Raw genomic sequence first — 26,740 nt, forward strand, 5'->3', positions numbered from 1 at the left:
GTAGAAGCATTTTACACAATAAGAATGTGCTTAATCATCATCATCGGGAGAACCTTCCACCTGAGCCACCTGGCAAATCATCTTGCCTCCATGCTGATGAGGACAAGGACCTCTTTACCACAACCTTGCCCAGTGAATGTAGGGATTTGTGGGCGGGGGCTTATTAGAATCTGGAAGCCCCCTATAAAATAAGGGGGCCCCAAATACCGGCCCCCTCTCTTTGTGGATTAAGGGGTAGTACCCCTACTCATCCATCAAAACAATGTAAATAGTAAATAAACACAGACACACACTTTGACAAGTCCTTTAATGAAAATAAAAAAACAAATTGTCCCATGATGTAAATCCATCATCAATCATGTGATCCTGCAAGGAAATCCATCCTCCGTCCCAATGCCTGATGGCTGCTGATGCACTGAAAAAAAAAAACCTGCTGACCACTGACAAATTGCTTTCCCTTCGGCTGACTGCCAGCCATGGTTTAGAAATGACAGACAAATGTTGACAAAGAGGTGGGACCAAATACGGACCTGAGCAAATTTGGTGGAGTGCATTGTGTCAGTGATGGGAAGATTTTTTTTTTTTTTTGCATATCAGCAAGTGTCAGACATCAGGACTATGAGCAATTTACATCACTGGAAGATGTGACTGATGATGGCTTTACATCATGGGATTATTTTGTATAATTTTATTTAAAGACTTGTCAAAGTGTGTCTTTGTGTTTATTTAATATTAACATTTTTTTTTTTTGGTGGATGAGTAGGTGTAATATTTACCCCTTAGAACAGGGTTTTTCATCTTGGGTTCCACAGTACCCTGGGGTGCCATGAAGAGTCCCCAGGGGTGCCGCAGCAAAATGACAGAAAACTGCCCAAACCTGCTCAATCTGATCTTAGATTGATCCTGTAGGAGGAAGAGTGCACCATCCATGACTCCTCCCGGCGATCGTCTTCTCCCTATATGCTATGTAGTCTCTTGCTGGCAAAACTGAAAGCTGTGAGGGCTGCCCGCCTGCATCCTGCCAACTGATGATGTCATCAGTTGCTAAGGACAGCCCACACAGCTTTCTGTTTTGCCAGCAAGAGTACACTGAGGCACAGGTGCCATTGATCCGGCTGGGCAGAGTGTCTTGAGGAGTGATCGGTGTGCAGCCAGTAGACTGGGAGAGAAGAGAAAGTTATCCAGAATGAGAAGTTACCCATTCAAGCAAAGCAGAGAGCGATAGCAATCAACACTTTACTTTCAGGTCATCAGCTGGATCTCCTAAGAGTACACATAGCAGTGGCGAGAAGGAGGGAGCCAGGAAGAGGTGCAGGCGGTGCTCTCTTCCTCCTGTCTGTACACAGGCATTACAGGATCGCTCTCAGATCAGCAGCAAAAATTGAGAGGTTTTGTGATAGGAGGGGGATTTGGAGGGGGGAAGTGAACAAAATTTGTGCTAGGAAGGAGGATTTAGGGGTGATGGGGTGATTTTACCACCTACAGACCACTTAGCTCTGCCTTAAAAATGACATTTTAGGGCATGCCATGTAGTAACGTGCAAAATTTGCATGTTTTCCTGCGCAGCACAAAAACGCACTGCCTTTTGCAGACACAGGTGGGTGCTATTAAAAATTAGCAAACATGCATACCTTTGTGCCTGCTAAAACATTTGGTACCGTAGTGGAAAAAGTGTGAATGGGCTGCAGTTTTACTGTAAACCAACACTGGCCAAAATCTTGCACCTGACCAGAGGTCAGGCACATTGAACTTGGCCAATGAGGGTTCAAGCAATGCAGTGTGGGATGTTTGGCGGGAGGAATTCTTGCTGAACATCCTTAAAATCTTGATCTTCACTGAACAGCCAAACGCCCGGCTCATCCCTGATTTTTCAATCAAAGTATCAAAGCACTGAAAACTGAAGAACAGCCTTGCAATAAAGGGGATGAAACATACTGGTACTGCAGTGGTTAAAGATTAGTGCAGTGCATGCTGAACTGAGAGTGTAAATGGTCAGCTGTAGCCAGGGGGAACCTGCATACACAATTTGTGATGCAGTAATACAATACATTTACTTTTTTATTTTTTTTTTTTGTTTTTTTAGTATCAGACCAGTGCCCAAAGTTTAACTTTTTTTTTTTTCGTTTTGGGTAGAGTAAAGGAGGGCTATAGGTATTTTTATTTTTGCCATCTGTGTCTCATTGGGGAGATTTGCCATCACTTCCAGTCTCATAGCCAAAACAGGAAGTGAGAGGAAATCCACTAAAAAGAAGGTATTTGCCTTAAGTTAAGCTTTAAAACTGAAGTTTGGCTAAAATAAAATATTTACACCTTCAATCACATCACTTACCTGTAACAAAGTATGCCCCACATTGTGCAGGCAGCTGGATCGGGATCAATCTTTATTGCAGGGATGCCTGTCAAGCAGAACAGCAGTAAAAATGGTCTGACAGGGAGGAAAGGTTCTTCCCGCCTCTGAACTTCTGGTGCTGCAATGGTTAATAGCTTCTGGTCGTCATGCTCGTTCACGCCCAAAATGCAGATCGCAAATACACAGTACCATGTAATCTGCTGCAGCGAATTTCTAAAAAATTGAGCATGCACTACTTTTGTTGTGATCCAGTGGGTTTTTAGCCCATTCCTTAATTGATTGCATTGCCTGTAACGCAATCTGTGAATAGGGAGGGAATTTCATCATTCATCAGACTCTCCCCCCATTCTATAATAGTGTTACAGGCAGTGTATTCAATAAAAAAAATTCTCAATGGAGGTCTGGACAGGTCAACGTCAAATGACCTTTACTGCTGTTCTGCCCAAAGACCTAAAGCTGTTAACCATTGCACTGCTGGAACATCAGAGCCAAGAAGAGGACAGGCATCCCTGCCGTGAAGATTTCTCAAGGAACTAGCTTCCTGAACAATGTGGGACATACTTCATTTACAAGATTTTATATGTGGTAGCGCCCACATTTTACAGATCAGTGCCATAAATGTACATTTAATGTAAGCCTGCATTTGTCTTTGTGTTTGTATCAGCCCAACAGGTGCCTGATTTGAGGTGTGGCCTACAATTACGGGTGGGGTTTAAGGTTTCGGATCTTCTGTGCCTATCGGCTCATGAAATATAAATCCAGCCCTCCATACATTGGTTTTCATTTGCATAACAAGGATCTTACATAGATCAGTTAAACACGCCAGTTCTTTGTTCCTAACCACAAAAATACCTGCATGAGCAGATTATTTTAAGCAATGTAGAGTCTATTGAATAAGTTATAAACAAAACTATATTGTGAATTTTAGGACTCTAGCCAGATTGAACTGCTTAAACAGCTTCTTGATCTCCTTCAAGACATGGTGGTCATGCTGCTCTCTCTTCTAGAAGGTAAGATATTTGGTATATGTTTAAAATTCTGTATTTAGTTCTTGTTTTGCAGGTTCTTTTCTGATGCATATAAGAATTGTATTCTTTAAACTCACTGTTTAGTAACTGTAAGTCATGTTCCTCTCTGGGATCATGGGGAACACAGTAGACCAACAAGTAAACATTCTACTATTATTACATTGTTTAAATTACTAATTTGTCATTTTTAGCTGGGTAAATAATGCTTTTTATACTGACCTACATGTGAACATTTGGTGTAGTGATATTTACATGTAATAGTAAAAGAACAAACTAATCAGTGCTGTTGGGTGCTTTCCATTTAGAGTGGTTTAAAAAGACATGCTTGTTGAAGTGCTGTGAAGAGAATGGTAGCAAAAAAAATATTTTCCTCAAAGAATTTACAAGTAACTTATTATTAGCATCAGACTTAAAGACCACCTTACTCATAACTTGATTTCTTCCTCACTGATAACTGATAATACATAATCTGCTTAAAACAAAGTTATGGGTTTAAAGCCAGCAGTCCCTTGTAAGAAAGATAAAGCAAATTCTTCCTTATTGGGATTTTACTAATAATATTCACAAATAAGTTGCATGTGCTTTTCTGTTTTGCAGATATGTTGCACAGGCTGATTACTCTTCACAGAATATCTACTTTACTATTTCAGCCAAAAAAATTGCTTTAAATGATATAAATGAACATCTGCAAACAAAACAAATGAAACCTTACTAAAGCTTGTGACCATATGACAGTCCCCCCTCTTCCCACACACACCCCCACCAGCAAAACAATGGGGTCTATTATATCCCCAATTTGCTTGTTTCAGTGTTTGGTGAATCTGAGAATGCATTCTGTCCTGTTATTTATAAAGTAATTTATTAATTGTGTAGTGACTATCCTATGGGTAAGCAAAGAAAAACAGGAACAGCAGGACAAATTCAGGGCATAGCTGTCATGAGGCCAGGCGATCTGGCTACCAAAAGCAGGATTGTAAAATAACAGTGGATTAGAAAATGTAGCAGCAGTAACAAGTTTTATTCATAGGGTGTTCAGATGGCCCACAGGTCATACTGCCTTGGGCATCATAGTGTTATTGCTAAAAAATCCTCTATCAGCCCTTCCTTTGACCCTTCTGATCAGTGGGTGGCCGCGCTGCAGCCACTGGTATCTTCAAGTTCTAGAAGTAAGGCACTGTGGTGCTAAAGTGGTTCAAAAGATGTCATAATTACATGTTTCTATTGATGTTATGCAAATCGATTCTATCCATTGTAGTCTAATATATTGCCACTGGTTTTAACAATACCCCTATATGTGCTCACTTGATGGGGGTTGTCCCAATGGGTTTCCCACTTTTCCAGGGGACTGGGGAGGGCAGTGGCAACTGCATATTTACACATAGAGAGGTAAACGCCATATGGGAATTCATACAAAAATACCCTTTGAGTTTTTATTTGAAGGCATACCTTACTGTGCTGCTATTTTTTCAGACTTTTATTATCTTTTTGATTTATTGGTATGTAAATTCTGAAAACAAGTCAAGATCAAACAAGAACATGACAAATGCATAGCTATCTGTGTTGTATAATGGGAAGTATGTTGCAAAACAGCAAAATTCAGGATTATGCAGGATTAGCTCTTTGCCTTTTATTTGCATTATATCGATTTTACAAGGTTCACGGCAACAGACGAATTATGTGAGGAATCATTTTCAGATGGCAAACAAGGTCAATGTTTTCAGGGTAACAGTTCACATAGAAAACATCAGATGGTACATTACTCATGTTTATTGAGAACATTAACACATATGCTTTCCACCTGGGGTACATGTAAGGTACACAAGGCAGGGCTAGACTGTTTTTGTTTGAGCTCCAAAGGCATGCTTGCTCTATTGAAGAAACAATGTGTATTTATAAAGCACAAATGTTCAAGTGTAAAAGTGTTAAGTGTTCAAGAGTTTTTTGTTCTTTTGTTCTAGTTTTGGATAGAGCAAGAAGGGTTAGAGCCTATGTAAGGTTTTTAAATCTGATTTGTCCCAATTGTGGATATTTCCTCTCACTTTTGGTTCTGCTGACCAATGCGACAGAAAGTTTCAGAAAATCTAAAACGTTTGAGTGTTCGAGGGAAATCTTCCAGTGAGGAAACCTGGTATGATGATAAGAGGGAATAGTTATTTTTTTTTTTTTTGAAGAGATCTCCTCTTCTGTAATATAACCCTGTGTGTAAATGGGGGTCATTAACCCTCTACTCACTATCTCAGGCCAACACATGGTAACTTGTAGTCCTTTATAGCATGGGGCCCCCCACTGTCCTCACCATATACGGAGCAGCACAAAGACCTACCCCAGTTGAGCAGATTCAGTTGAGTCCACCTAAAGCGTAAAGGATTTTCTTCTTTGCTAATAGATGTTATGGATAGAGACAACCACAGCATATGTGGTGACACATAACTTAACGTTACAAAAGTGTCTAAATGCAGCAGTAACTAGATGAGAGTAGTAAATAGAGAGCAGATCTGGGACCTGTACCCAGTGGAGGAATGTTACAGTGCAGATTACCATCAAGGAGGAGTCCATCTGTTTTTTCCCTTAATTGGACTTTATGCTGCTTTTGCTGTCAGAACCACAACAGTGGCAATGCCCTTTTGACTTCATCCTCACCTAAGTGAGGATCATCACTCATCAGAGTGTAACCTAATTTTTTTCAGTTCCTTTCCTTCTTCCAGCCATAGAATGCTACACTCTAGACTCCTATCATAAAGAAATCCCTGACCCCAGATAACAGTGCCCCCTCTCAGGGAGCCATCCAGCAGAAGAGCAAGCAAGCAAGTTAAACTGAGCCCCGTCTATTTATAATCTGAGCCTTAGGCCACTACACATGGGAGGGTTGGCAACTAAAGGGTTCTTTATCTGGACATTACCTTCGCGGAGGCCCAGATGTATTACCATGGGGACTACTCTTGTGCATTCTAATCTATCCTACACTTTCTGCTCTGGAAGTAAATCTGACAAGAGCCTTAACCTCTTCCTAACCTATCCAAATTTAAAACCAAAAAGTTTTGACTATGTGTACACTTTTATTGTATATCTTTTTTTTTTACACTCATATAATTATTTATCGTCTTTATAATTTTATATATTTCTATTTTTCAATTTGCAGGCAACGTAGTTAATGGAACTATTGGAAAACAAATGGTTGACACTCTTGTAGAATCCTCCAGCAATGTTGAAATGATACTTAAGTTCTTTGACATGTTCCTAAAGCTGAAAGACCTGACTAGCTCTGATGCATTCAAAGAGTATGACCCAGAAGGGAAAGGTATTATCTCCAAAAAGGAGTTCCAAAAAGCCATGGAGGGGCAAAAACAGTATGCACAGTCTGAAATTGAATTCCTTCTCTCTTGTGCTGAAGCAGATGAAAATGACATGTTTAACTATGTTGAATTTGTAGACAGATTCCATGAACCAGCTAAAGATATTGGATTTAATGTGGCTGTTCTATTGACTAATCTCTCAGAGCATATGCCAAATGATTCACGACTTCAGTGTTTGTTGGATCCTGCAAACAGTGTACTGAACTACTTTTCTCCATACTTGGGTCGTATTGAAATTATGGGTGGAGCAAAAAGAATAGAGAGAGTATATTTTGAGATAAGTGAGTCAAGCCGGACACAGTGGGAGAAGCCACAAGTCAAGGAGTCCAAGAGACAATTTATTTTTGATGTGGTCAATGAAGGTGGAGAACAGGAAAAAATGGAGCTTTTTGTAAATTTCTGTGAGGACACAATTTTTGAAATGCAGCTGGCATCTCAAATTTCTGAGTCAGACACAGCTGATAGGCCAGAGGAAGAGGAAGAGGAGGAACCTCATCATCTGCTTGAAGTTGGTGAAGAAGATGAGGAAGAAAAGTCTTTGGAATCTTCTTCTGCTTTTGTTGTAGCTTGCACAGCACTTAGAAAAAACACTTCAAATTTCTTAAAAATGCTAACTTTGAAGAACATTAGTAAACAGTTTAGGAAGGTGAAAAAAATGACAATTAAAGAATTAGTGAAAGTTTTCTTCTCTTTTTTCTGGACTCTATTTGTTGGTCTGTTCCAATTTGTGTTTACTATAGTATGGGGAATATTCCAGATTCTTTGGAGCACTGTGTTTGGAGGTGGCTTAGTTGAAGGGGCCAAAAACATTAAAGTTACCAAAATATTAGGAGACATGCCTGATCCTACTCAGTTTGGAATCCATGACGATGTCCTGGAAACTGAAAAAGCAGATGGCGCTGAAAATGCTTCATCAGTAGAACTTGCCCATCTTGTAAAAGGAGAGAAAGGAGAGATTGACATCCCTGAAATATTTGGTATACAAACCAAAAAGGAAGGCTCTAAGCATGGTCTAGAAGTTGGCCTAGGTGACTTCTCTGAGATTGTAGGAACAGAGAATACAACAAGCTTGGAAAGTGCTGTCCACAAACAAAGAAAAGCTCTTGTGAGTATATTACAATTTCTCTTTTTTTTTTCCTGTTGTTATTTCTATGAATTATTTGTCTCCTGCATATTGTGTTTTTGTTGTCCCTAAAACTGCTTTATAATTGACTCTCTAGATACATTTTATTTTACATGAAGATGCCAGGACTGCTTTCATAGAGGCATTTAGGTCTCTTCTGCTTTCTTTGGTAAATAATCAAAGAAAGAACATATGTACAGTATCTAGGAATGCTGTGTTCCTAGAGTATATCATTCCTAGAATACAATGTTTTTTGTACACTTTCAAGACTGTCTTTGTATTGGTTTGAAGTTGGGGCTGGCAATCTTTTCTGATTGTCTAAGTGAATTAATGAACCAGGCCTACTAGTTAGTTATGCTTGCTAGTTGGCAGATGCTCTGTTGTGCTGCCTCAAGGCAACAATAAACATCTATTTTGATTTTCATTTTAAAATTCACTTCCCGGTTTTATAGTATCTAAGGCATGATCATAAACTAAAAGCTACTGTACATATAGAACAGGAGAACCACTTTGTTTTCCTTTGTCCATAATGAGAAAACATTTTCCTCTTTCAGAAAAAATACACATACATGCGTAGTCCAGGGAATTAAAATTATCATAGCTAGGCGTTCTATTGTTTGCTTGTTTATTGTAAATAAATTGCAATTAATGTCTTGGCTTGGGGGAGCATTATCACAAAGCCAACTTACTGGCTGTCACAAGCATTAATGAACAAGGCCAAGGTCATAATTTTGCAATAATATTCCATGGTTATCTGATGTAGAACTACGATGTTCATTTTGGCCCTAATGAAGACAAAGCAATTAATGTTTAAAAAGACCCTGCTTTTTTTAATTACTTGGTATTGTGTTGTGCTTTAGTCTACTCTTTTCACACAAATAACTAGTATGAAATTATTTGTTTTTAACTGTTATATTGTTTGCTAGTTTGGAGAAAAAACTGATGGTAAATTAATATGCAGTCAAACACAGTATTATGAAGTATTATGTATCATAAGTATATTTTGACTCATAATTATGGAAGCTGGCAATTTAGTGTACAACAAAGGCATTTTTTTGAAAGGCTATGATGATTTACTCCACACTGAATGATTAAGATATTTGCTCCTGTGAGCAACAAAAACTGTTTTCTACTTAATCCTGCTGTTCAGCAATATTAGTCTTGCTGCAGGATAAACTGTAGATGGGCAATGGATAGTCAAATCTATTATCAGGTTAGGTAAAGATGAGAGATCTGCCTGAATCTCACTTGATCCCGCCATAACTTAATGGCACATTCTCTACAATTTGCTTTTAGACATTATTTTGCTAATCCCAGGGATTTTTTATTTTGTATTCACCACAGCCACTTGACTTTAGTGATGACTTTGGTAAAAGACAACTGTATGTTAATTAACATTTAAGAACATGTAATACTAAAGTTATTGTGATATGATGCATACCGTGTTATTTATTTCTCATTCATTGAGGGCCACAGGATTCAGAGTCAATTGAGTTACACTGCCGGCTACAGAAGCATTTGGATACCGGCAAGAAAGAAAACAGTGACCAGCCTGGTATAACCCTCCCACTCTCATGTTGCCCGTTTTTTTTTTTTTTTTTCTACTTAGGGTCATTCGCTTATCCCACCTCTTTCCTGGCTTGCCAGGCTGCATGCTTGGATAAGGGACTGGTATGGATTTTGGGGGGGGGGACCCCACGCCATTTTTTTTAAAAACATTTTGGCTTGGTGGTTCCCCTCAAAATTTATAACAGACCTAAGGGTCTGGTATGGATTGGCGGGAACCCGTCGCCCTTTTTTTTTTGTTTTACAATTTTACCGTGGCTATTTTTTTTCACGATTTGTTATTGCTGGCATTCTTTCGAATAAACCCTTTCCGTCTAAAAATGCATACAACGAACAGCGCATTTTCAGTACGTAACGTCACTCCCACTGATATCCCCATCAACTAGTGTGAAGAGTACACTGCGCATGCGCAGTTTGTCGGAAGCATTATCCGACAAGAGGCAAACCGCAGAGAGCACAGGTAGAAACTAAATGTCAGATTCTGCCTCACTCCCTGCGCTCTCTACACATATGCGCAATGGAAAACTATTATTATTATTGGGCAGATTTTTCTTATTTGATATTCTTATTGGGCGGATTATTTTTATTGGGAAATCGCGAGAATATTGTCGTGAGTACAGTACATGTACACACAGCTCTGAGGGGGACAAATAGAAGTATATCTGGACACCTGATGGAGGGGGCACTCTGATGGGGGCACCTGATGTAAGGGGAAACTCTGATGGGGACACCTAATGTTTAGGGGGACTCTGATGGGGACATCTGATGTATAGGGGGACTCTGATGGGGACATCTGATGTATAGGGGGACTCTGATGGGGACATCTGATGTAAGGGGACACTCTGATGGAAACACCTGATGTAAGAGGGCACTCATTATGGGGACACCTGATATAAGAGTGCACTCTGATTGGGACACCTGATGTAAGGGGGCACTCTTAATGGGGACATCTGATGTAAGGGGGGACTCTGATGGGGACAACTGATGTATAGGAGGACTCTGATGGGAACAGTTCATGTAAGGGGGCACTCCTAGAGGGAGGAGTAAGAAAAAGACTGAAAAATTAGAGCGAGGATTCCTAAGTTCTCCACGCGGAGAAAACAATCACTGATATGGCAGGAAGGGCCTAGTGGAGGTGTAAGGCACTTCAATGGGAGGTGCTCCCGTCTCACTGGAGCCCCCACAAGCCTCTAAAACAATAAGACTCTACAAAGGATGCTCGCAGTGGCAAAAAAGTTATGGAAAGTGAAAACAACCAGAACCCCCCCCCCCCCCCCGAAGCACCACCATGATAGTTTAGCCTAACCTCTTGCTCCAGGTGGAGCACAACAATAGAAAACCAGCACAACGGGGGATGGCCAGGTGCCAGGGACAAAAACTTGTGTGAGCAAAATCAGCCATCCGTAGCCTAAGGTAAATACCAGGACAATTAGGTAACGGGGTAAAACAAAACTCGCAAGCAGCCTTAAAGTCTCCCAGAAGGATGTACATTGAGATCGGGTAAAGCCCAGTAATTGTCTATGGCCCTAAAACTTGAGGTCACGGTATTGTAGCCAAACCCATGTATTTTACAGTTGCAGCAGAGACACTCCATTTGATTGGAGTCCTCTACACAGTAGAGTATCCTTGACCCTGTGAAGGGTAACAGGAGGAGGAGCCACAATGTAGTGTCAATAACACAGCTAAATGGGACTCCGATTCTCGAGCAGGGCACAACCTTCATCAATGCTTTCTATTCCAGAGGAAGGTAATCTGAGAGCTAGGGGGTGTTTTGAACGTCTATCACCACAAATGGCAATTTAGGGGATAAGGATTGGAGTGCGTCTGTGATGAGAGGCAATGCCAACAGAGTAAACAAGAAAAAATATTAACAATCAGGCCCAAAACGAATGGGTTTGGAAGCGTTCCCGAGGGGGACAGGACCCGCCACCAATATGAGAACCCATCGGGCCATCAAATAGGGCCAGGTGTAAAAAAGTTTATATGCAAAAGTGTCTGCGCTTAGGAAATTTTTTTTTTAATTATTATATTTTTATTGAGTTTTATACAAATTATACAAGCATGAAAAAAAAGAAAAGAAAAGTAGAGTCTCCCAAAGCTGCATACATTTAGGCAATCCCTACACGTCATAGCTAAAGCGAACGCAAAAACATACGGTTTAATATGCATACAAAAATCAATATTTCTGGGATTGTTAAACATTTTAGTCCAATTTTTTAAACGGGGGGGGGGGGGGGTCTTCAATATAGAAAAAAGAGAAAGAAAAGAGAAAAGAAGGAGCTGGGGAAGAGAAAAAAAAAAAAGAAAAGAAAAGGGGAGAGGGAAGGGGGGTCCCTTGGTGTTTCACCAGTCTTGACGTTCTAGCCTGGTGAGGCCTCAGCCATATATGAAGCGTATATATTAGTGTGGGTAAAATCTAGTTGCCACTGTTTCAGGAAATGTGGGGTGGAGTTGGGACTTAGTGCGTCCAATGCCTTATAAAACTTTGATAGTAAACCTTTACCTGGTTCAGGGCGTGCTAGGATTTGTTCAATCGGGTTCAGGGAGTGTATATTGCGTAAGGGTTGAGGTAGTTTTTTCACAAATTGCTGAAGTTGGTGGTATTTCCAACAGTCCATAAATGTCTTTGGTGAGGTCTGGCATATTTTAGAGAGTGGGAGTATTCCTTCCATCCCCGTTATATGATGCAACAGCGTAGCATTGGCCTGTGGTAGCCACTGGGAAAAAGAGTGATCTTTATAACCAGGCGGGAAAAGGCTATGGCCTAAAATCGGCATAAGCGGTGAGTTGTATGGAATTTTATGGAGCCTATGAAGCCGATCCCAGGCGCGGAGAACCGAACTGGTTAAGGGCGAAATAGTATCAGCAAGATTTCTAGTCTCCGGCGGTACCCAAAGTTGAGTATATAATGATGTATTTGCCAGCTTCTGCTCCAGCTGAACCCAGAGCTTTTCATCTGTATGATATTTCCAATCGGCTATCCGAACCAGGGAAACGGCATTCAGATATCTCCCAAAATCCGGCACCGCCAACCCCCCCGGCTTTTGCCCCACATAAGTAGCGAGAGCGCCAGCCGAGGCTGTGAGCGGCGCCAAACATATGCTCTAACCAAAGAATTTTAGGTCCTCACCAAATTGACGGGTATGTTAAACGGCAGCATTTGAAACATGAAGAGCACCCTGGGCAGCACATTCATCTTGACAACATTCACCCTCCCTACCCAAGAGGTGGCTAAATGATGCCAATTCGCAAAGTTAGCTCTAATTGTGTTAAGTAAAGGAATATAATTTGCCCGTGCTAGATCCTCCAGCTGGGCAGTAATATGTACCCCTAAGTATTTAAGAGAATAGGATTGCCATATAAAGGGAAATGCTGGGCTGATGTTATGTACCATTGCCTGGGCGATTGTAACATTTAAAATTTCCGACTTCGCTAGATTGATTTTAAAATTAGACAGAGCACTATATCTATCAAATTCAGAAAGAAGATTAGGCAGGGATATCATAGGTTGTTGTACATAAAAAAGAACATCGGCCGCATAAGCCGCGTATTTGTGTAACATAGACCCGACCGTGATACCGTGAATCGAGGGGTTTGCTTGAATTCTAGCTAAGAAAGGTTCCAGAGATAAAACAAAAAGTATAGGGGAAAGCGGCAGCCCTGTCTGGTCCCATTAGAAAGCTTAATTGATTCGCTAAGGATACCATTAACTTTAATCTGAGCAGTAGGGGATTTATATAAAGCATTAATCAAGCGACACAGGCGGGGGCCTAGGCCAAACGCCTGTAGTGTCGCCATCAGGAACTCCCAGTCCACCCTGTCGAACGCTTTTTCACATCCGTGGAAAGCAGCAGGGTGGGCTGGGAGTGCCGGCGAGCAAAGGATAGAAGTGAGATTGTGCGTGACACATTGTCCCTCACCTCACGACCACAAACAAAACCAGTTTGGCTGTTAGCAATACTAGCGGGTAGGAAGGGAAGCAGTCTGTTGGCGATTACCTTGGCATATAGTTTAACATCAACATTTAATAAAGAAATGGGGCGATAGCTAGAACATAAAGAGGGATCTTTACCCTCTTTCGGAATTAACGTAACATATGCATGCAAAGTCTCCGGACGCAAAGAAGAGTCTTCCAGAATAGAATTAACATAGGAGGCCAGGTGAGGGAGCAGGGTTTCGGTGTATTGTTTATAATAAAAGGCCGAAAAGCCATCAGGGCCAGGGGCCTTCCCCGTTGGGGTAGCGATTAAAGCAGTTTGGAGTTCTTCCACCGAGATTCCTTCCTCCAAGGAATTAACTTTCTCTGGTGGAATAGAAGAGAGATTAGCGCTAGCAAGATATTCTAACATCAATGATCTACGCTTTACTGGATCCGAGATAGCTTTCGGAACGGAATAAAGATTAAAATAAAATTTGTGAAATTCAGCCGCGATAGAGGTGGAATCATGCGCCAAAGAGTCATCTTGTCGCTTAATTTTGGGAACGTAAGAGGCTACTTTTTGTTGTTGCAAAGACCGTGCTAGGTGTCGGCCAGGTTTATCACCCCATTCGTATATCCTTTGGGACACCTTGCGGTATATAGCCTTGTTTTGTGTATGAAATAGGGCCTTACGTTCCTCCCGTTTTTTAGTCAGTGACTGTAAAGTAGAGGCGGCAGGAGAGGCCTTATGGGAGCGTTCAAGAACCTGTATTTCAGCAACAAGAGCTCTTTGACATGATACGCGCTCTTTCTTCTTCCTTGCTCCTAATTCTATTAGTTTACCCCTAATATAGGCTTTATGGGCCTCCCAGCGAACAGCTGGATTAACCTCCGGCAGGGAGTTATCCACAAAAAAATTATCAAGTTCTTTACCTATAGTTTGTCTGTCCGGGGGGCTCAGAATTAGGGAGTCATTTAGCTTCCATGTAGATTTTTTTATAAGGGAGAGAAGGAATCTTCATAGTCAAACAAATGGAGGAATGATCTGAAATAGAAGATGAAGCAATAGTGACAGAGTCAACTAATTCGAGGTGGAAATGGTCCACCAAGAAATAGTCAAGTCTCGAATATGAATTATGTGTTTTGGAAAAATACGAGTAATCCCTATCTGAAGGGTGAAAGACACGCCAAGCATCTATTAATTGAAATTCATACAGTTGTGTACGCAAATAGTTTAACCGTTTATGTGAGATATAGGACTTACCAGAGGAGGTATCCAGCAGAGGGTCCATAGTAACGTTGAAGTCGCCTGCCACCACTGATATTCCCTCAGCAAATTCATGGAACCTACGCAGGGTGGTTGTTAAATAAGACACTTGATCTTGATTAGGGGCATAGACATTTGCAAAAGAAACAACAGTGCCGCCCAGGGTGCCCTTCAGGAACAAATAACGCCCAAATTTATCCGCTACCATTTGTGTAAGTTTAAAGGATGAGCCTTTACGAAAACCTATGGCAACTCCCTTGGAGTTACGAATATCCGAGGGGCTATAGTACCAAATAGGGTATGTAGGGGTGGTCAATTTAAGATTTGAGGTGTGGATGATATGAGTCTCCTGAAGGAACACTACCTCTCCTTCCAGTGCATTCAGTTCCCTATATAGACAATGCCGTTTAGCTGGAGTATGAAGGCCCCTTACATTATAGGATAAATATGTCACTTTTGCCATTGCAATCTAGACCGTATATATACCAATATCCACACATAGGCTGGTGTACACCATGGGAGGGAAAGGAACAATGGAGAGAAAAAAAAAAAAAAAAACACAAACATGGAGTAGGGGGAAGAAGGTTGTCGCCATAGCGACAGTATATTGGTGAGGAACACTCACCAAAGAGCGAAAAAACGGTGATCCCCCAACCGCGGTCCCTCCTGGAGGCCCGCTACCTGGAGGGAAACGCAGGTGAGGGAAAACCGAGCTCCGCTCAAGGGTTTAGGGAGGGTGAGCAGCAAGGGGGGGAACCTTGTAAACCAGTAAAAGATAATAATCCTGAAAGATCCGGAGCCCCTCCGCGGGACTTCGCCAAATAGCTGAAAAATTTAACAAATTATCACTTTCTCTCTCTCTGTATCTTCAAAATAGCCCCAAAAAAAAAAAAAAAACGCTATGGGTGACCTCTATGCGTCTAAACCGAAACATAAAGGGCCAAAAATGATCATAGGGCCTTAAAAGGACCAGACCAACCTGTCAGTCAGTCAATCAGTTCGTTCGTTAAAAAAAAAAAAAAAAAAGGGGGGCCGGGTCCAAAAATAGTGCAATAGCGTACTTGCTAATATTCAAGTAATATTCAAGTGGATTTATCAGAGGGAGATTTCCAAGATTTCTGCGGTTTAGACGTCTTCTGCCAGGTAGCATCTACGGATGAGGCTGGAGCCAGGAAAACTTGCTAATATTCAAGTAGTATTCAAGTGGGTTTGTCAGAGGGAGATTTCCGTGGTTTCTGCGGTTTAGACGTCTTCTGCCAGATAGCATCTACAGATGAGACTGGAGCCAGGAAAGCTTCATCTTGCCAATCCGGGAGGTCAGGTATTAGTATATTAAGCGCCGTACAAAAGCCCTCCAGATCTTCAGGGAATCGCAGAGTTGCGGTGCGTCCTTCTCTAGATGTGATTAGACAGGAAGGAAAGCCCCACCGGTATATTATGGCGGTAGCTCTCAGCTTTTCTGTGAGGGGCTTTAATGCCCTACGGCGCTCCAAGGTCTCCCTAGCCAGGTCAGGATAAAGTGACAAAGGTGCCCCATCAAAGTCCAGAGTTTGGGCTTCCCAAGCTCTAAGCATTATGAGCTCCTTCTCAGGGTAATGATGGACCCTGCATATGATATCTCTTGGGGTCTCTGTCTGCAAGCTGCGGGGACGGAAGACCCTATGGGCTCTATCAATCTTCATTAACTTGTCAACAGGGAGGCCGAGCAACTTGTTGAAAATGCCACTTATCGTAGGGAGCAGATCTGGGTCCTTGATGGCTTCTGGCAGACCTCGGATTCGGATATTATTACGCCTGCTCCGATTTTCCTGGTCCTCCATTTTGTACAGGGCCATCCTGTGTGCTAAGGCTTGACGTTTGGAGATAGCTTGGAGTTCTTGGAGTGCAACAGCATGTGAGTCTAATCTATGCTCGGACTCCTCCACCCGGGTTAATACTTGATTCAGGTCCGCCCGGACTGAGGATACCTCTTTTTTAATTGATTTTTCCAAACCCCTCAACATAGAAGCTAAATCTGCCTTTGTGGGTAAACCACTTACAAGCGCGGCTACTGTAGATCGGCTCGGGGAGACATCCGTCCCGTCCGAGCACCAGGAGGAGGCTGGAGATCTATGGGAAGCTGACGGGCTCTGGGGAGGGCCGGAGCGAGCACCTGGCGTACGGTCTGAACCCCCTGCGTCCAGCAGCTCCTCGGCCTCCACGGCCAAGTACTTTTTTATAGAGCCAGTGGTCGGCTTCTTTTGTGGTTGTGTGGTTCTCAGAGTCCTTCTCCCCATAGCTGACAGCTGACAGGCGGCTCAACAACCAGGTCCAGAAGCCCAACAGGCCCTGCAGCTCAGATGCACAAGCAGCCCAGGTGGCCCTAAAGTAGATGTGCAGAGGTCAGGGGACACGGAGAACCCCAAAACCAAAAGTCCCAAGGGCTCGGCGGTACAACCGCTCAACAGGTCAAAAGGTCAGCGATCAGCTATCGATCCGTACGGCAATTCTCAACACAATTCTGCGGCTTAGTGGTTTAGCAGCTCAGAGTTCAGTTCTGCTTAGTTTGACGGATCAGCGGTCAAGCGATTAAGCGGCTCGATAGTTCAGTGGTATCCCGACTCGGACACTGCGGTGCACAACAATTAACAGGCAGGCTAGCAGGCAGAGTAAGCAAGCAAACAGCCTGGCAGTTCTTACGAAGGAGGTACCCCGGCTCAGTCACCACTTAGTCCCTGCTTTAAACACTGAACCCGCTGACCCCACTGAGCACACTGAAAACTCTGTTCAGCTTGACGGCTTAGGATCTTAACGGGTTTGGCGGCTCTGTGGCTTGATTCAGCTCCCTTCACATAGCTCGGTTCAGCCCCCCTTAGGCAGCCCAAAGGCAGAGGTGCAGAGGTCGAGTCGGGAGATCTACTCCACAATCCCTCCGCACGGCGGCTCAATACAGCGCCGCTCAGTGCGGCTTGATAGACCAGTGATCCGGCAATCCGGCGGTACCTCAGTGCAGCCCCTGCTCGGTGTGGTAAGTACCTCGGCAGTGCCTCGGCTCGGCTCAATGCAGCTCCCTGGTCGGTGCGGTGTTATCTCGGCAGCTCCTCGGCTCAAATGCAGACCCCTGCTCAGTGCGGCAGATTCACAGCTCAGTGCAGCTCGGTGCGGCGGTACCTTGGCGGCACCTCGGCTCCGTGCAGCCCCGCTTGGTGCGGCTTGTAGTTTCATTTGTCCGGCGGTATCCCGGCTTGGTTACTGCTGTGCACGTTGGTGCACGCTGGATAGCAGGCAATTAGCAATCAGCCAGCAGACAGAACGAGCAAACAAGCAAACACCTGGTGATTCCCACGCTCAGGAGCTCAAGGAACGTACGTCCTCACCCCTTCATGCCCCAAAAGCGCGCTTAGGAAATAAATGTAAATAATTTAGAGTAAGCTGCTGCTGAAAAAAAGGAAAAACCTTTTACATAAACTAAATGGGTAAGTATAAGCGCTGCTCAATAATAAATAAATCTATAAAGTGTGCTTGTGCCAATATTATATGTGCAAAAAAATCCTTAAAATAGATATCTTATGAAATCAATATCATACCATATGTGGTATATTATAAAGTGCTTAGTGATAAAAAACTCATATCATAAATATATAAATCAAAGCAAGTATGCAAAAATCTTATAATTTATAAAGGGCTATATATTCATTAGTGTAAACATATAATTAATATCGATATAAAAGTGTCCAGTGCTCAGTGACAATATTTAAATTAATCTCCTCTTCATACAAAAGTGCTCAGTGCTTGTCTGCTGTCTTATGCCAGAAATGATCAAAGTGCACAGTGCTCAGATGTCCGGGTGCTCCCCTCTCAGTCCCCTACTCACTGGACTGTAAGAGGAATCAAGCCTTATAAGCATAAATCAACGATCAGGATCTCAGGACAGCACCAATTTAACAGCACCTCAGATCAGTATCTGCTCATATACAGGTCGCAGCAATCTCCGATACATATCATCTAGGGTTATAGATCCACCATAAAATTCAAATGGAGAGAGACCTCATCGTGCAGTATTATCAACTTTATTCAAAAATAATTAGGATTGCACTTACAGCGTGTAACATCAAAGTATGCGGTATAGGCTCCTAATACTGGGACGCCAATCTTTCCACTGTGTTCCACCCGCTCAGACCGGAAGTGGCATAGTGCGTGTGAGTAACGGCTTGACGCATTTCGCTCTGCCAATCAGAGCATTCTCTCTCCATTTGAATCCTATGGTGGATCTATAACCGTGGATGATATGTATCGGAGATTGTTGAGACCTGTATATGAGGAGATACTGATCTGAGGTGCTGTTAACTTGGCGCTGTCCTGAGATCCTGATCGTTGGTTTATGCTTATAAGGCTTGATTCCTCTTACAGTCCGGTGAGTAGGGGATTGAGAGGGGAGCACCCGGACATCTGAGCACTGTGCACTTTGATCATTTCTGGCATAAGACAGCAGACAAGCACTTAGCACTTTTGTATGAAGAGGAGATTAATTTAAATGTTTTAAATGTTGTCACTGAGCACTGGACACTTTTATATCGATTTTAATTATATGTTTACACTAATGAATATATAGCACTTTATAAGATTTTTGCATACTTGCTTGGATTTATATATTTATGATATGAGTTTTTTTATCACTACGCACTTTATAATATACCACATATGGTATGATATTGATTTAATAAGATATCTATTTTAAGGATATTTTTGTACATATAATATTGGCACAAGCACACTTTATAGATTTATTTATTATTGAGCAGCGCTGATACTTACCCATTTAGGTGTAAAAAAGTGGCCACTGAACCAATCTCGCCTTGTGAACCCCCTCCCAGGACAAATAACGATTGCAATAAACAAAGGCAAGGCAAATAAAACGTGTTGAAACTAACAAGTGCAGTGGACAGGGATAGCCAACAAATATCCTCAAAGGAAACCCTGTCTGGATTGGACTGGTTAAGGAGAACCCTGACCAGCCCAATGGTATCGCCCTAACCTCCTCAGACCCATGTCATCTCCTCAGGAGTTTGTATTCCATGAGTTTGACTGTTGATGGGCCAGGAAACTCTGGGGAGGATGCTAGACATAAAGGGTGTTCTGGCATTATTGTAAGAGATAGCCGCAGGAACTGAGGGGCCAGGACCACACCTACTATATCATTAATGCCTCCACCTCCTGTGAGTGGCAAATTGCCTTTATAGAGGACCCTCAAGACAAAGGTTCCTATCAGACAAGGTTGTAGAACACTATGACATAGGTGAGATGGTGGATCGCTTTTCACAGGGTAGTGTCCCAGTGGTTGGCAGACAATAATGCCACCTCCTGAACCTCTTTTTTTTTTCTTTTTTTTTACAATCCCTAGGGGGATTTTAAAGTTAAAAAAATGTGCACTGCAACTGTGAGCCAGACATTTGGCTCATGGTTGCTGTACACTTCTATTTAGCTTAATGGGCAGATTTGACAGGCAGTGCCACCTGTCAAACTATGCAGCTGAAGTTAAAAAGGCCACTTGTACAGCCATTTTAGCTTTCATATTAGCATTTGGGTTGGTGGGGGATCAAAAAACTGCTGCCCATCAGTTTTTTTTCTGTCTCTCCAGCCGCTTGTGTGAGCTCTTTGGGCTCATTCATACCATTGTTGTGGAAATGTTATTAATATTTGTGTGGAGATTTCTTTAGGATGTGTTTTTAGCTAAATTGCCATTATGTCTCCCAGTTTCAGTTTACTGGTAATCGCTATGCACAGCTAATATTGCTTTAACTGGCCTTGAGGAAAGACCTGTAATTGTGGAGACTGCACGCTACTTGTAGCCTGATCATCCCTATCTGCGGTGCTGGTCTGGATCTATGGCAGTGCAAGGTGAACTCCACCGCACAAATGTATATCAGCCAGCTGGGGCCCCGGTATTCATTGACGGAGATGTGTTTGTGATGTGGAATTCTTATCGTTTTGATAATATCTTCCCTTTTGCCAGGATTAATGGCAGCTTTCTGTTATGCTTGATCCGCATGATTGAAATACTGCTGCTATTGTCCTTTGCAGATAAAGCCTAATTCACTGGAACAGTCGCATGATCACTATCAAATATGTTTTTTTTATTAACTATATTATATAGGATTCACTCTAACAGGTTATGATGGGAGTGCATGCACACGTATTAGCAGGGCAACGTTAATGATATACACACTAGTTCCATTGCATAGATTTTGGGGGGCATTTTTCCTACACATGGGTTTCATTGTAGTAATAGTGCATGGTCACTCGTTCACCCAATGGTGGGAAACTCAGGCACGTGGCTTCGCTCGTGCATGAACATACACTCCCTTTTCTATTGATACTTTTTATACATGTCTGTGATTGGTTGTGTTGATGCCACCACCCCTGTAAACCCCTTTTGTTCTCTGACTATAAATAAACAAGAGCGCTGCGTTTAAGCAAGACTGCTACTATGGACATTGACGGTGATACAGCGTGTGTCTGTCTCTCTCTTTGTCACTGAGCACGCTAGGATAACTTTATACAAAAGAGCTATACATTGTACTTTTCAGTACAAGGGATTAATGGCGCTTGGCATGTATTAATATCCACAAGTGCGCTTTTCAGCGCAGCAAAGTTTTCAGCGCCCTGAGCAAATTTCTATGCTCCAAACCCTATTAATTTCTATCACACCATGTACTTTCATACCATCTGCACTCATCTCCATGTAACAACTATACACCATCATAAACTGTGCAGGCCTCTCCTGCATATGCTACCTGCTGTCAAAAACTTGAATGCTGTCTCCTGCACATTCTAGACACTGTCATACACTCCCCACTCCTCTTCTGCATATGCTGGCCCCAGATACACACTTCTCTACTGCACATACTCACTGTCATACACTCCACACTCATTTCCTGCATATAACCTCAAAAACTCTCCACACTCATTTGCTGCACATGCCACCATACACTCCATACTCCTTTCCTACACACACCTTTATACACCCCACACTGCTCTCCCTGCATAAATGACACACTCCTCCTGCATATACTAACTACCATCATACACTTTACACTCCTCTCGTGCATTTACTGGTCATTATTACACCCTCCGCACCCACCCCACTCCGTACTACCCAGTGTCATAACATTCATAAGCTCTACGCACTCCTCTCCTACACATACCATCTCACGCTCCACACTCCTTTCATACACATGGCATCATACACTCCACAGTCCTTTCCTGCATACACCCCACTGTCATACACACCACACTCCTGCGCATCCTACCTACCCTCAAACCCACTGCACTAATTTCCTGCATAAAACATCATACATTTCCTTACACATACGGTCATACACTCCACACTTCTTTCTTGCACATACTATAAATCCTGCTGTACCTCAATGAATGTCTGAAATAGAATGTAAATTCTACAATAGCTTGTTGAATGCACAACAAAGCAAGTGTCCCTGAAACAATTTTCTGAAATGTTCACAACTTTTTTTTTGGCACCTTAAGCCCCGGTTCACATTAGTGCGATTGCGGAGATCACATGTAATGTGGAGTGCACTGCTCCTAAATTACATGCAATCTCATATGCGGTGCAAAATTTAGCCATACACTTTGTATGGCTGAATTCGCACCGCATCCGCAATAAACTCGCACATGAGGCTTTTTTTATCCGCAGTAGAATCGGATCGCATAGTGGTTCACACTAGTGCAATCCGATTCTGTGTGAACTTGCAGATCGCACTGCGATATGCGATCGCAACTGAGGGTGTCGTTAACTTTTAATTGACACCCCCTGCGTATCGCATATAGCAGTGTGAACTGCCAGATGTGCGGATGCGATGCGGGATCACGCTGCATATTCGCAGCGTTCCCTCATCGCACAAATGTGAACCGCCACTAAAAGTCCCACCATTATAATACTGTGACCTAAGTATTACACTGCAGTTCATTAGGAAAATGTAAAAAAGACAACCAAGATTTCAAAACTCATAACAAGGGTTATAATCCGATGGTTAGCTTACAAGGGTGTAGAATTTAATATTGAGATATAAAAATATGGTATGTGAAACTTTTTGCCGTAGAAAAAATTCCTAAATTGAGTATGTAAAAGAGGGTGAGCAAAAGCATACATCCAGAATAATCTTTTTAGACAACTACAAGAAAACTACGATTTGAGGTAAATGAGTGTGTCTTGGCCAAATTAAAAAAAAAAAACTGTTCAGGGCACCCCCAATACAAGTCTCATGCAGTGTTAAAAGCCCTACCCAGTACACATTGTGACCTGTAGGTTATGGAGAAGGGGACATGTTCAGTTGTCTGAACACACCTCCTACCCTAGGGTGAAAATGCCGCTTCACTTAAGATACAGTACAGCGAGCGAGCATTGTCACCCATGGGTAGGAAATGTGTTACTGTTAAAATAAGAGAAAAAAGCCTGAACATAGAAAACTAATTAAGCTACCATATTTAAAGACTGGTAAGCCTTCAATTCATTACATTTTTGGGGGATTTAGATATACTTTAATTGATGCACTAAAAAGATAGATACTGTACATGTTTTATTTTCCTTTTACTGTTTAATATAGAATTGGGGCATTTTATTTGGCTCAAGATAGGTAGCCAAATGAAGTTTCCAAGAGTAAGTAGGGCCAAACATCAATACAAGTGTGTGGAGCAGGGCGAACAGAGCCAAAGTTGAAGCAGGCAGGGTACTAAGAGAGTCAAGTCAAGCAAGAGATCATATGCAGGGAGTACAACAGATAAGGGGTAGAGGTAAGCATGGATATTTTTAGGCTTAGGAATGTAACAGGGTCTAGGTAGACTGAAAATAGACAGAAGCCAGGAGTCAAATAAAAAAAAATATAGGAATGGGAACTTGGCAAGGACTGGGTTTACTAGCACTCAGAGGACAGAATACAAGAGCAACAAACAAATAAAACAATAATTATTGGAGATCACGCAAACACTTTCTTGACAGACACTCTATCAACAGAGGCTTGAATGGACCACTAGAGTATGCACTCTGGTGTGTACTTTGAGAGGGGTGTTTGGAAGTCAAGCCATGCCCATGCATGTGTGCAACTCACCTGAACATAAAAAATTGGGCCAGTTTGCTCACACCAGGAAAGAGGCCGGGGGTGCAGGGAAAACTATAAAGAGCTACAGGTTTTCAGAGGAGCAGCCACAGAAGCAGGAACCAATAAGGGCAAATAGAACAGTAGCAAGAACAACAGGTTGACACTGTGACCCAAGGAACAAAGAAGGAAATAGATGCATCAGCACAAGGATACACAACCAGAAAATTGATTTTGACCAACCCACATATTGAGCAGCAGGCCTCTGGCAATCACCCATAAAGAGTAACTTACTAGATGTAGGTTCCTAAAAACAATCTGCTCCCAATAGTGAATTTTGCTGTGAAGAACAGGTCCCATCACAGTACACATTCTGTTCACTTCCCAGTATTGGTACAATCTTTATAGATATTCATCAATGTTCAGAACCCATGGTCTTACCACACTCAATAAATAATGAGAGGTATATGCGACTTCTCAAACAAACAGTGTCCACTTACCCAGCATTGTCCATCTGAAGCACAGTTCCAGTTCAGCAACAATATTTTCACCATCTTTCAATGCAAGGAACATTTCTTATTTCTTTTCAGTATTTGTTATGGAAGAGGATGGAAGATGGGGGTGTATCTGAGTCTCTGTAATCCAGAATTGTATGTTTTTTGTGTGTAAATAGAGCAGGATTGTCTGTGTATGCATGTGTGCCTAAATCTGTGCCTAAAATTGTACAGTGACGGACATGCTATTATGGCTTCACATTCTCCGGTAATAAGGACATTCTTTAGGTGATAAAAGGGTCTTGACACTGTCATAGTAAAAGTCAGTGTATGTACTATGTCACTGAACACAATATGTTACTGTCCTACTGAATTATGTGCCACCACTGTCACAATAACTAATGCCACTGCATATATTCTGTCACCAAACAGCATAAATATCCATGTTTGGTTTTCGGAGCTGAGGCATCAAATCATTCAAGGGAAACGTCTAGAAACACTTAATGGTTGGTCTTATATTTAACATGGATTTAAAAAAATGTATTGTACATATTATAAGGGGCCAGCCAATCATATTTTTTTTCTTCCTATCTGTGGATCTCTTATCTTTTTTAGAAGATGTAACAGCCTGTTTTAGGGACATCCCACACTCCTTTAGGCATTTGATGTTTCATGAGCTCTCTATTTCAATAGTGGTCTTTGCTTTACTAAAAGAATGGTCTAAAATCCAAAAAGGTATCTCATCCAATGTAAAATGCATTGCATAGCACATATGTACTTAAAATTAAATCTTATAAACAATTAAAAAAAATATATGGTTATGTACAACCAACAATCACAAGTACCTTGTTGATGATACGTATTTATTAATGCGTATCCACAGGCAGACATTGTCATAGATAGTAGACTATGGTAGAAAATGGGAAGCACGCATCTTTGCCCTGTTACCATCCACAGCTCCAGCCATATATGCAGGGCAGGATTTATATTTCCTGCCCCCAGGCCAACTTTAATGTGTCACTCCTTTTCTGTTTCTATTAACTGACTAGTCCCTTTATCACACTAACATGATGAGACTTCACATCTAAAGCTAAGTGAAAGTAAAAAGCAGAGTTTCAGTTTTCTAATTACGCTGTTGCCCTATTCTTCTTGCAAGTAATTTCTAGATCTATAAACCCCAAAAACACAAATGGTTTACACTGGCATGGTGAGTGGTACTTTGAAACCATTTATTACACACAATTTTGTATTACTGTTGACAGCATTATGTGTTCATCACTGTGTGCTGCCCCAGCTAGGATTGCCACCCTAGGCCATGGTCTGTCTTGTCTATAAAGAAAAGCAACCATGCATATAAGATCCCCCAATGAGACCATCACTTGTAGAACAGCACTGGAACAACATATCAGCCCATATTCTAGAGAAGCTATATTTAAATGTATAGCACAGAACCTCTCAGACACTTATCAGCACCTATTTCCCAGACCATCTTGGTTGGGTAGACTACTGTATGACTTGTACCATTATGACTAGTAATATTTGGAACTTGGAGACGCAACTGGGAAGTGATCATTCTTTTGGATGCTCTTCTGTTGCAAATGTTTTTAAACTGTTGTTAAATATTGTCTTTAATTGAAGAAAAGTGTGGTTATATTGTTGAAAAATAAATAGGTAATTTTGCCTACAGTATCAGAAACTGGCACTCCTTTGTCAAAGATCAGTTGCCAATTATGGACATGATAAATGTCACTGCTTTAGACTATTTCATGTTGCCAGAGTGTGAATGGTTTTCAGATGGCATGTACAGTAGCAAATAACAAATAAGGTTGGATTCCAAGGCTGCAGATAACAGGAGCTAAAAAAGTCCTTGTTGTCTAAAAGGAACTAGAAGCTGCATTATACAGAATCCAGATACTTCCTGCTAGTAGCAGCCATAGAGCTCAGTCCGCTTTCTGGCATTCCCTACTGTTTGCAATTCCACATCATGCTTCCTCCCCTTGTTCTAACCATATTCAAGTCCCTATGGATGGCCAGTTAGTTTGATTCGGTATGCTGCAAATTTTTGGAGCACTGCAGAGCACTCACTAACCTTGTCAGGTTGTCTCTGCTAAACTAGAAGCTTTGTCAATGGAGAGAGGAGGGTGAAGGAGGTGAGTATGCCAGCTTATCTCTGGGGAAAACTATTTCCAATCAGATGAATTTTGTAACCAGCAAGAACTGAGGAATATTTTCTTGTGAGTTTCTGCCTGCAACCATAGACTTGGGTTTGGCAACCACCTCATGTCTTTGGACTCCTTAAATCCCTGTTTGGATTAGTGTCATGTGACAATGAATCCAGAATAATCCCTGGAGCCACTGAAAATACAAATGTCTAGAAATGATATCCATAAATACATATGTTGACTCAATGATTTGCAAACCTAGATTAATACAAAAATTAACTTCTTGTTTTTCTAAACGTACACATAAATGGATATATACTGGTTTATGTATAGCAACATTGTTTCCAGTTAGTTGCCTTTTTGACTTAAGCAATTTGTAAATTACCTCC

At 41.8% G+C, this 26,740-nt stretch overlaps 1 protein-coding gene across 7 annotated transcripts in view; it reads left to right on the forward strand.

Annotated features, from left to right (window-relative positions):
- LOC309569543 (ryanodine receptor 3) overlaps positions 1–26,740 on the forward strand; it is a 1,308,933-nt gene that overhangs the window by 1,192,415 nt on the left and 89,778 nt on the right. For all 7 annotated transcript variants that reach the window (XM_082275412.1, XM_082275411.1, XM_082275414.1 and 4 more), the window contains 2 exons: positions 3,279–3,360; positions 6,518–7,836. In XM_082275412.1, the coding sequence (XP_082131538.1) occupies positions 3,279–3,360; positions 6,518–7,836 (1,401 nt within the window). The remainder of the gene's footprint in view (positions 1–3,278; positions 3,361–6,517; positions 7,837–26,740) is intronic.

This window comes from Pelophylax lessonae (assembly GCF_965119305.1).
Source record: "Pelophylax lessonae genome assembly, chromosome: 13".
NCBI lineage: Eukaryota > Metazoa > Chordata > Amphibia > Anura > Ranidae > Pelophylax > Pelophylax lessonae.